Consider the following 12571-nt stretch of genomic DNA (forward strand, 5'->3'; position numbering starts at 1 on the left):
CACCCCTGTGCCACTGAACACCTTCACCAGACATCCCCCCTACCCCTTTATCAGACATTTACCTCCTGGGGCATGCCTGGGGGCTGTCACTGGGCTTGCTGGTGCCTGGATCTAGGCTGGAGCAGGGTCTGCCACTGACTGAGAACCTTCAATCATGAGGGCGGCCACGAGCATCAGGTAGTGCAACCAGAGACAGACCAGCACTCACCACCTTCGCAGCATCCTGTCCGCTCTAATCCTCCTGTTCTTCTACACGCATCTGAGAAAGTCTCCTCCTCCCCCCCCCCCCCCCCTCACTCCGACCTCCGCTCTGCCTCCACACAGCAGTGACATCAGGACTGTGTGTAAAACGTCACTGGCTGCTAGACACCAGTCGGGGCGGCCCTAGTGACCAGTTTACGGTAAATTAATTTTTATTCTGAGACAGAGTCTGGGGGGGGGGGGTCTTACTTTCGGGGGGATGCCTTATATTTCACTCAGAAGGAAACCTGTAAGTAGGTCTTATTTTTGGAGGATGTTTTATTTTCGGGGAAACAAGGTATCTTGAAATGAATGCAAACTACAAACAACAATATCAAGCAAGATGAGGGAAAACAGAAGCAAAAAATAAACAAAAATAAAATAAAAACATAAAGAGATAATCTCACAAAAAAGCATAAAAAACCAACATAATCAACAATTGAGCAAACAGTAAGAAAAGGACAAAGAGAAAACAATTTGGATAATAAAAAAAAAAAAAAAGAAGTGTGTATGGGCTTAGAGCAGGGGATTGTAAATTAGATATATAAGTAGGATGAATTTTTATAGGGAGTAAAAGAAGGAATAAGGAAAATATAAAGCAAGAATAGGGTAAGAAAAACAGGACAACAAAAGGTGAAAAGCGAGTAAGAGAATGTTGGCATAAAGGTAAAGTTGAGATAGACTAAAATGATGCTAGAAGAAAGATGAAAATAGAATGTAGAACCCGAATCCCAAAATAAAATAAAGAGAAAATATAATGACACTTAAAAAAAATGTAAAATAGTAGTTGTAATAATACCGATTAAAAATAAAATCTAATAATTAGAAAGGCAAAATCAAGTGAGGGGAAAACCCCCCCACAATTTCTTAAGTAAAAGATGAAAATAAAAGTAGAAGTGTTCTGTACTGAGGTCATTCACTTCCCCTACTATTCTGTTTGGAATGACTGTTTCCTACTCAGGACACTATTTAGTTCTCTGTGTTCCACTGCTCCTCAGTGTTGTAAGCCAGTCCTGATTTTCAAGTAGGCAGTATTTCTTTGTTTGTTATAATCCTTTATTTGTGTTTACACAAGAGTCAATTTGTGATTTAACCCCTGAGAGGCAGTGTTTCTGGATTGACCTCTGGGCCTCTCTAGCTAATGCTTAGATTTTGTTTTCCCTGTCACACTTAATACTGGTTTGGGGGAATGGGCTGCCCTAGACCTGGTTCTCTGATCGTTATTCCCCACGTTCCACAAAAACAACTTTCCCCTGCTGTCTCTTAGAGTGTCCCCAATTGGGATCCTATGTTCTGGCCTTAGTAATCAAAAGCAAGGATTTAAAGAGAAAAAAGAAAATGAAAAAAGAGCCAGAGTCAGTGGGAGACTTTTACCATCTGCATTGTGTGCAAGTTTGTGTAGTCTTTTTCCCCCCTGGCTCTAAGCTATTGGCACACTTTTAAACTTTTTTGAATGCTCTTTTGTGTCCAGTTCAGCTATGGGTTGCTTTTTAGAATTCCCTTCTGTTAGCAGCCCTATGAATCCCTTTCCACACTCACGGATCACGCTAGCCCCAATGGCCATGGATTTTTTTTTTTTTGGCGCAGACTTCCTCAAGTCCTCTAGCTCCTATTGTGAAAGGGTCACTTTTCTGCCTGAATCATAAACCTCACCTTTTCCTAGGCAAAATCTGCCCTTTCCGTGAGAAGGTGCAGAGCTTCTTCGAGTCCATGTATTCGCATTGCTTGGGATCTGGTGTTCTTGTTTTGTTCTCTATCATCTACTCTCTTTGTGCCTTTGGGATTACATTGGAGTAACAATCACTTTGGTTACTGAAAATACTGAGCATCCACTAGGATGGTGGGTGTCCCCTCTTTGACAGGTTTGCTTCAATTACGGGGCCACCACTGTGGCGGAGGAATGTGGGGGATGGTAAAGAAATGGTTTTGTGAGCTCACAGCACTACTTCCTCTTTTATAATGGCCATTGTCCCTACTGTGTTTTTGGAGGTGTCTCACTGTCTGTAGCAGTCTTTTCCAGGATTGTTTGGGCAAGAAAGGTAAGTACACAAACAAGGACTCTATTTCTCTGCCAGCAATGGCTGTTGGCACCCCTTTATTGTTTGTGGTTTATTAATTTTCTCTTTCAGGCTCTGCCATGGATGGGTGGAGCAAGGGAGGCAAGTTTTTGATTTTGTGGTTCTGTCCCTCTACCAACAATAACTATTACCCTGTTGGCACCACTGTGCTATTTAAACTTCTCAACCACCTCTCCTGGTTTCTGTAGTAATGCAGGGAGGGGGACAAAGGAGAGACAGGAGATGTCTTTTTTTCCTGAGGGTGCTTTTGTTACTCTGTGTTCCAGGCCATAGTGTGAGAGCCACAGCCTGACATCTCCACTGTACCACACTCACTGGAATTGTGGTGGGTGCCAAACTGTATCTGTGTCCACTGTTCCTGTTCTTTTTCCCATTCCACCTTACCTACTAATTCCAATATACCCATCTTCAGAGGTACTGATTTGTGTATCTTTCAGGCTTGTTTCTTTGTTTAGTAGGGAATCCTTTGCAAAATTATAATTGTCTGACTTGTAAACTTAAGGGAATTAACCAAGGAGTCTGCTCACTAGCTATGATGCTGATATCACTCCTCTTTGCTACTCTTTATAACAAAACCTTTCAAGTGCTTTTTCCATGTTCCCTATGTTTAATTCTTCCATTAGAACTTGCTCCCATTAATTACTCCACAAAAAACTCTCTTGTGAAGATCACTAGTAACCTCCATATTGTTAAATTCTTTGTTAAATTAGAGACCACGGTGTACATCATCTCTCACTTATTTGACACATTTGATCATTCCTCAAAATCAGAACACTTGTTTACTTGACTTCTGGAATTTCTCCCTTTCCTGCTTTTTCTCCTTTCTCATTGGCTGCTCCTTCTTTGTCTCATTTGCTGTTTTTTGTGTTTTTTTTTTTTTTTTTTTTTAACTACATAATCACTAAATGTTGAAATGCCTCAGGGTTCAATCCTCAGACTTCCCTTCTCTTCCTTTCTTTTATGTATTCAAAGCCTCAACCTCATTAAATCCCATAGCTTTAAATGTTATCTGTTTGTTGCCCTGTTCAGTGTTGTTTTAGTGGGTTAGAATGTTGGCCCGTACATTAAAGGGTTGTAAGTTTGATTCCCAGTCAAGGGCATGTTCCTGGGTTGGGGGTTTGCACCCCACTCCCAGTCAGGGCATATGCTGAAGGCAATCAGTCTATGTATCTCTTTCATGTTGATATTTCTGTCTCTCTCACTTTCTACCTTCTCCCTCCCTCCCTTTTACTCTTTCTGAAAAGCAATGGAAAACATACCTTAGGTTAGGATTAACAAGATTTTTTTTTTAAAGGAAATGCCATCTATTTGCTGATACTCCCAAATTTACATTTATAATCCAAATATTTCCTCAGAACATATACATATGCATATACCTGTTTATTCCACATTATTATGATATTAAATAGTTCAAAACTAAACTTCCAAATCTGCTCCTGTTACAGGGAAAACTTCTCTGTAAATGGCACTTTCATTGCTTCAGATGCTGAGGTGAAATACTTACTTTCCTTCTCTTTGCCATATTATTGATATATCTTCAGTTCATCATAAAATCTTCATTATATCTTCAAAGTGTATTCAGAATCCAATGATCCACACTTTTCTCCAAAATCATCTTGTCTGAGCCACGTAGATGATTGCTATAGCTTTCTAACTTTTCTCACCAAGCCTTTGTACTTTCTTATTATGTTATTTTTTAATTTGAAAACAAAAACAAACAAAAAACCCCCAGAATGATTCCTTTTTAAAGAGATGTCAGAACTTGTCATGCTGAATCTTTTAATCTTTCAATGACTCCTCGTCTCATAGTAAAAATCTAATTTCTTAAAATGCCAAGACTACGTATTGATTTTTCTTGTGATTTTTCTTTTGAGGTCAGAATATTATTATTTTTTCATTCATGTGAACTGCAGGCTTTGGCTGGTTCCAATATTGTGAAATTTTTTTCTAATCTCTGACCTACTTTTGGTCCAAAGCCTTGTTTCTTAGGTTTTTTAAAAAAAAGATAATTTTAGGTAGTCAGTTGAAGAAAGTTAATGTGGCAACTGTGGATCTTTTTTATTTTCCTCAAAGGTTGGGGTATTTTAGGTTATTTTTCATATTTTATTCAACATTTATTGCTGTTCTTCAGGAAATCTGATATACCATCTACAATACATATAAAGTGTATCCACTGTCGCAGTCATAGTAAACAACAGAGCCATTACACTCATAAATTCTTTAATGCTTTCCCTTTGTTGTCAACCCCTCACCCCTCACCAGCCTATGGAAACTTGGCATATTTTCCATCCCTAAAGTTTTATGTTTTCTAGGATGTCATGTAAATATAATTAAAATATGTAGTCTTAGGGACATGCTTTTTTCACTTAGTGATATACTGAATATTTTACTATATAGTCTTTTTTACTATTGAAATTCTACTTCTTTTAAAATAAAAACCAAAATTATTATTTTTTTAATTTTTCAGATTTGTCATCAAATATGCAAATAACTACTTACCTCCAAGAAGAAACTTGTAAAACAGAATTATTTCAATGGAAAAATGAATGACTGGCTTCAAAACTATGATCTTAAGAAGTCTATTTTTAGAGATTATTTGGAAGTCAGAGGCACATTGGAAAAATCAGAAGGAACATTTCAGGCAAGGAAAGATTACATATGAAAAAATGTCTATTTTCAATCAGCATACTTACTTATCTCAATATCCCTCATGTAATTCAGAAAAGCCCTATAAATGTAAGGAATGTGGGAAGACCTTTAGACGAGCCTCACACCTAACTCAACATCAAAGTATTCATACTGGTGAAAAACCCTATGAATGTAAGCAATGTTTGAAGGCCTTTAGTCGTGAATCACAGCTCATTCTTCATCAGAGACTTCATACTGGCGACAAGCCTTATGCATGCAAGGAATGTGGAAAGGCCTTTACTCAGAGCTCACAACTGATTTTACATTACAGAATTCATACTGGTGAAAAACCATATAAATGTGAACAATGTGGAAAAGCTTTTATTCGTAGCTCACAACTAACCCGACATCAAAAAGTCCATACTGGAGAAAAACCTTATGAATGTAAAGAATGTGGGAAGGCCTTTACTCAGAACTCACAACTTACACTGCATCAGAGACTTCATACTGGCGAGAAACTCTATGAATGTAAAGAATGTGGAAAGGTCTTTACTCAGCTTTCACAACTTATTCTACATAAGAGAATCCATTCTGGTGAAAAACCCTATGAATGTAAAGAATGTGGGAAAGCTTTTATTTGTGGTTCACAGCTTTCTCAACATCAGAAAATTCATAATGGGGAAAAGCCATATGGATGTAAAGAATGTGGGAAGGCCTTTATTCGTGGCTCATTACTTATGCAACATCAGAGGATTCATACTGGTGAAAAACCCTATAAATGTGAACAGTGTGGGAAGGCCTTTATTCGTGGTTCACAACTTACTCAACACCAGAGAATTCATACCAATGAGAAGCCCTATGAATGTAAGGAATGTGGGAAGACCTTTAATCATGGTTCACAACTTACTCAACATCAGAGGATTCATACTGGTGAGAAACCCTATCAATGTAATGAATGCGGAAAAGCTTTTAATAGAGGCTCACTACTTACTCGGCACCAGAGGATTCATACTGGTGAAAAACCCTATGAATGCAAAGAATGTGGAAAGACCTTTAGTCGTGGCTCAGAACTTACTCAACATGAGAGAATTCACACTGGTGAGAAACCCTATGAATGTAAGGAATGTGGGAAGTCTTTTATTCGTGGTTCACAGCTTACTCAACATCAGAGAATTCATACTGGTGAGAAACCTTATGAATGTAAAGAATGTAGAATGGCCTTTACTCAGAGTTCACATCTTTCACAACATCAGAGACTTCATACTGGTGAGAAGCCTTATGTATGTAATGAGTGTGGAAAGGCCTTTGCTCGTGGCTTACTACTTATACAGCATCAGAGAATTCATACAGGTGAGAAACCTTATCAGTGTAAGGAATGTGGGAAGGCCTTTATTCGTGGTTCACAACTTACTCAACATCAGCGAATTCACACTGGAGAAAAACCTTATGAATGCAAGGAATGTGGGAAAGCCTTTAGTCACGGTTCTCAACTTACTCTACATCAAAGAATCCATACTGGTGAGAAGCCCTATGAATGCAAAGAATGTCGGAAAGCCTTTACTCAGAGCTCACACCTTTCTCGACATAAGAGAATTCATACTGGTGAGAAACCATATCAATGTAAGGAATGTGGGAAGACCTTTACTCGTGGTTCACAACTAACTCAACATAAGAGAATTCATATCAGTGAGAAATCTTTTAAATATAAAGAATGTGGGACAGACTTGGTTTATAACTCACAAGTTTATATATGAATTATTTGAATTTTTGTGATTAATAGAAACTTCAATGATCTTTAATCCATTACAATCAAAGAATTCTTAAAATGTGAATATGGGAGTATACTTGCCTCATAAAACTCTGCATCAATGATTTTATTTGGGGAAAGATAGTGATAATGTAATCCATGTAGAAAAATTTATTACCAGAAACTGATTAAATTTTAGTGAATTTTAATCAACAGTAACGTAGTAAATATCAGAAGGCCTTCAGCCATTGCATGTCTTTTTAAACATTATTTTGACTCTATCAGTTGCTTTCCTTTATGACATTTGTTATGATAACCTTTAATCATTTGTAAGAAAATCTAATAATACCTTCCTTATCAAATTCTAATAATATCTTTCTTATCAAAGTATTATGTGAGCTGTTACATGTAAAGCTTTTAGAATAGTGCCTTGAACATAGCATAGCACAAATATTAGCTGTTATTATAGTGTTAGATAATTTGCATGAGAGGAGGACACTTTATGAGTATAATGAATATTTAGAAATAGTCCACTTAACACTTCGCCCTCATTATTTGAATGGGGATCACTATATGCTATAATAAATGTGAGCAAACTTTTATTTAGAGTTCATCCAATATGCTACAAGAGGAAATTCATACTGTATTAAACACACACACACACACACACACACACACACACACACTATAGGTTTAATGAGTGGATTATTGACAAGGTTTTAAGTGAATTGTAACAAAGTCCAAAAACTCATATTTTCTACTATTTCTGACCACAATTCAAGAATATTATTTAGAAATGGATAATCATAATAAATCTTTCTACTGGGAACTTTTGAAAAACTTGGGTTTACAGTTCCTTTTATTAACCTTAAAATAAAAACTGACATTACAGACTATTTTGCAATGAAAAAATGAGTCTATGTTAGAGACTGCTGTTTTTTCTGCCTAATATCCATTTCCATTTTTTAGTAACTGTATTCTATGTAAGCTTCCCTTGCTGATCAAAGTGAAAAAGATATTTTGTATGATTAGTACATTTAACTTTTCTCTCCCCTATACCCCCCTATTTCCCCTCTGTCTACAATATGGACATTTAATCTGCAACACTGACAGGTTTTATTTTTTTTATTGATTATGGTATCACATAATTGTTCCCATCCCCCCATTTCCATCCCAAACCCCTCTCCACATATGTCCCCACCCCCGTGTTGTCCATGACCACTGGTTAGGCTTATATGCATGCATACAAATCCTTTGGTTGATCTTTCCCCCACCCCTCCCTACCTTCCCTCTGAGGTTTGACAGTATGATCGATGCTTCCCTGTCTCCAGGTCTGTTTTTGTTCATCAGTTTATGTTGTTCATTATTTTCCTAGATGTGTGAGATCATGTGATATAAGAAACACACTTAGAACAGAAAATGAGACAAGTGTAAATGGTTACGCTGAGAGGCAAATGAATCAGTCTGCAGTGAGTTTCTTTCTGGGCCAACAGTTCTTTTGGGTCCCAATTTCAATGTCAAACAGATCCTTATGTGTACATGGCAGCAATGATATTTCAGTTCTGGATGGTGGAAAAATGGTGGTGATGCAGGTCTGACCATCTCTGGTTTGGTCCTGGGCATCCTTCAGCGGCGCACAGCTGCTGTCTGCTAGTATGGCAAAGCATTGTCAGTTCATCTCTGGACTGTTTCTCTTCTCTTCATGGCTGGAGCAGTCCTGTCAATTCCTCTCTGTTGCAGGAATCCACATGGTCTCGGAGTTGTTTTCTGAAAATATACAAACATATTCTTGACCAAAAGTTAATAAAGGAATATTTTCTATAAATTTGACTTCGGATCCTTTTTCACTTTTTGCCCAAATGATTTTCCTCTGGCTTGTTTTGACACCATGTGTGTTTTTCATGGGTGTCTTGAGCTGCCGAAAGTGTATATTTGGAGGTGGAGGTCCCAGGGTCCACGGGTATGTAGCTGGGGTAGCAGGAAATTGGCTGGAGTAGGTGCTGGGTTGCAGGGCTGTTCCAAGGCCTGTCTTGTTGGTGGTGTTATGAGTTTCTAAAAAAGGCTGTTCTCTGCTCAAGATGGCGTGGGCTGCGTGCTGGAATCCCATCATCCTGGGAGTGCCCGCAGTGGCGGTAGTGTCTCCTTTTCAAGGAGAGGCTTTCTGCCAGCCCCTGCTGTTCCTGCAAGATTTAACTTTCCCTCACTCACACCTCTCCCACGCACAACCACACACTCTTTTTTCATACCCTCTTTCACTTCCTCTCTCTCAGCTCTGTCCTGCCAGCCACCATGTTTTTCTCCCAACCCTGGCAGTTTTATGGGAACTTTGAGAATGGGTATTAAGGATGGTGGATCAGAAAAAACAAAATATACACCTCTGCTGATTTTATATAATAGCCATAACTTTGGTCTTCCTGGTTTCTGTACTTCTTTATATAGAAATGAAAATAAACTTACTTATTGATGCTATTGTTATTTTCTTGTTGACAAAATTATTAAGGATATAAAATTTTATATCTGGATGTGGAGTCATGTGGCTAAGGAAATTTCAAATGTGGCACTGCTTTAGGTCTGTGAAGAATGAGGATCTACCTGTCTCAGAAAGAAAACTGAAGATTGTTTTTATGTCCAAAACATTTTGTCAGACTCCCACTTTATCTCGCAAGGCATATTTTGTACCAATTAAGATTATGATGTTAGGGAAAATGATAGGACCAATTCAGAATGTGGGTATCATATGCTTTCTGCATTTGGAAATGTCCTGTGAAAGAAATTTAATGGAGAGTAAGATACCGAGGGTGCTTTCAGAGATTGAAAACAATATTACTTTGTTGAGAGAGGTAGGTGCTCAATCCAGGTTGATAGTAAATTTTAGAACTTTGATCCTTGTGGGATTCAAAATGCCAACTCTTTAACTGAAGCCACTTACAATGATTTAAAGAGGCAGCCTAAACAAGAAATGAGACCATTGCTAATCCTTGTAAATGTAGTGAATCTGTTAGCAAAAGAAAAAATAATTTAAAATGCTCTCCCAATGTTCTTATTTATTAAGTACTTAATATTTCAACTACTCTTTTTAAGTATTTGGTATATACCAGTGAGCAATTCTAGTAGGAGAAGATAGAATAATACATTGTAGAATATGTTAAAACATGTGTTATAGGGTGAAATTTTCAAAAGGACTGTAAGGGGGGTATAACTTGGGCTTCTATATGAAATAGAATCATCAGGGTAAACTATGGAGAAGGAAGTATTTGAGTCACGATTTTAAGGGGTGAAGGAGTAAATCATTATCTAAGGGAAGGGCATTCCAGGCTGAGGAAAAAGAGCAAAGGCCCTTACATTGCTGGTAGTGTTTGAGGAACACCAGTGGAGATATTGTAAAGGTTTGTGCTGATGGGTGATTGATAAAGAAGGTAAGAAAGATAATGACTATACCTTGTATGTAATTTTATATTTTGAGCAGAGGACATGATCTGACATATTGCTATTGTGTTTAAAAATTTTAAAGTGTAAGGGCTATGAATAGAGGTTATGACATTAATTCAGATAAATGATGATAGTGGCTCAGACCCGAGTAGCAACAATGGTGAGAAGTGGTTGAATTCTAGATATATGGTAAATATGATGGAGCAAGCAAAATTTGTTTAGAGGTTAGATGTCAGGTGTAAGAGAAAAAGTCCAGGGTACTGACCCAAAAGTTTAGGGCTGAAGTAACTAGAAAGATGTTCTCATCAGCTGAGATAGGGAAAGGTACAGTACCATCAGGTTTGTGGTGGGAGATTGGAAGTACAATTGTGGACATTCTGAGTTTGGCATGTCTTTTTGACAGAAAATAACAATATTGAGTAAACACTTGGATGCTCTAATTTAGGGGTGTCGAACTCAATCAGAGAAGGGGCCAAAATCTAAAATCCAGCCTAAATCGCGGGCCGAATGGTTTACTGAACAGTCATAAACTGTCATTGTGATGGAAACGCAGCGGAGTGCAGTGATGACAGCGCGGTGCAGGCCACATTGCAAGGCCTGGCGGGACGGATTTGGCCCGCGGGCCTTGTGTTTGACACATGTGTTCTAATTTGTACTATTATAGGTATTATATTAATTTGCTAATTATTACCTATAGTTATTTAAAAGCATGAGGCAGACAGTCATTAAGGACTTGAGTGTGGAGAGAGAAAAGAACATAGAGAATTGGTCCACCTTGAGAGTTCAAGGATAAAAGACCATCAAAGCAGGATCAGTGATCCCTAACTGGTTTGGCTCAGTGAATAGAGCATTGACCTGCAGACTGAAGGGTCCCGGGTTCAATTCTGGTCAAGGAGATGTACCTTGGTTGTGAGCACATCTCCAGTAGGAGGTGTGCAGGAGGCAGCTGATTGATGTTTCTCTCTCATCAATGTTTCTAGCTATCTCTCTCCCTCTCTATAAAAAAATCAATAAAATGTATTTTTTTAAAGCAGGATCAGTGAGATGTAAGGACAACTAATAGTGAAGAACCACAGAAGCCAAATGGAAGTGAGTCAAAGGAAGGATGATCAATGCTATCAGATACTGTTTTCAGATCATATGAACTGGCTATTGGATTTAGCTATAGTGAAGCTTTTGTTGACCTTGAGAAGAGCAAGGGTATTTTGTTTGTGCATTTGTTTGCTTGCTTTGGAGTGGTAGAAGTGAAAGATAAAGACTGAAAACTTATGATCATGCATAGAGATAACTACTTAGAGGCATTTTGCTGCTAAAGGATGTAGAGAGATAGGTTTATAATTAGGAGCAATAGGAATAGGAGAACATTTTAAGGATAGGGGATATAATAGCAATTCTTTACTGTGGTTGGAGTAATCCACTAGAAAGGAAAAATGATTTCAGACAAAGAAGGAAGAATCACTGGAGGAATGACCTCACACAGGTTATGATTTAGTGGATGAAGGATTAGCTTTAGACAATATGGAAAGTTAATTCCTGGCAATAGGATGGCAGAATATGGGATGCAGGTCCTGAAAATGAGTACATAAGGTGGAAGAAATCTTGCAAAATATTTCTCTGTTTCCTTAAATGATATGAAGTGGTAAGCAAACATAGATGAATGTTATGAGGGTTGAGAGATTTGGGGTTTTAAATAAAAGATATGAAATAGTTATTAGAATGAGAGATATTTAATGGTCTAGGGATATACAGTATGATTGCCTGGGAAAATTAAAGGGCTAGTAAAATAAAAGAGAAAAGTGCTAGGTAAGCAAAAAGAATCATCAAGCTTAAGACTGTTTATACAAGATATTTGGCATTATAGTAAACTTCAGCAAGTAGTTTGAAAGCCTATTAAGTTTTTTAGGGAAATGTACTGCTAATGAAACCGTGTAACAGCTATGACTCAAGTCTACCAAACAGTTCTCAGGCTGTGGTACAAATCCATCAGGAAATGATCCATTTATGTAATTTTCCCAAGTATATATATGGAACAATATATGTTATGAATGCATATCCATGTACATATCTAGAATGTAGCCTTTCCATTTGCTTTTTAAAAATATGTAAATGGTATATTCTATTTTTAAAATGTGTCTTGCTTTTTCACTTACCTATTTTGGCATTCTTTTAAGTTTCTGTTGCTGCATAACAATAACCCAAACTTGACTTAAAATACAGTGATCATTTATTTAGCTCACATATCAACAAAAATTTAGACAGGGCTTAGCAGCAAAATCTCATTCCTGAGTCATACAGTATCAGAAGGGGTGACTTGAAAGCTAGGAGTTAGTTGATAGCTAAAGATTGGGATAATTTAAAAACTCACTTGTCTGGTAATTGATTCTGGCTTATGCAAAATATCTACATGTGATATTTTCATGTGGCTCTAGTGTGTTCCAAAGAACCATGT

The 12571-nt window shown here is 37.6% G+C and overlaps 1 protein-coding gene across 1 annotated transcript in view; it reads left to right on the plus strand.

The window, feature by feature from the left end:
- LOC118702391 (zinc finger protein 420) overlaps positions 1-9162 on the plus strand; it is a 29342-nt gene extending 20180 nt beyond the window's left edge. Inside the window, exons 2-3 of the mRNA XM_045570927.1 lie at positions 4786-7806; positions 9007-9162. Coding sequence (XP_045426883.1) covers positions 4865-6700 — 1836 coding nt within the window. The 5' untranslated portion in view covers positions 4786-4864 and the 3' untranslated portion in view covers positions 6701-7806; positions 9007-9162. The remainder of the gene's footprint in view (positions 1-4785; positions 7807-9006) is intronic.
- Positions 9163-12571: the final 3409 nt, after the last annotated feature.

The sequence above is a fragment of the Pipistrellus kuhlii genome, unplaced genomic scaffold, assembly GCF_014108245.1.
Source record: "Pipistrellus kuhlii isolate mPipKuh1 unplaced genomic scaffold, mPipKuh1.p scaffold_m20_p_38, whole genome shotgun sequence".
Taxonomy (NCBI): domain Eukaryota; kingdom Metazoa; phylum Chordata; class Mammalia; order Chiroptera; family Vespertilionidae; genus Pipistrellus; species Pipistrellus kuhlii.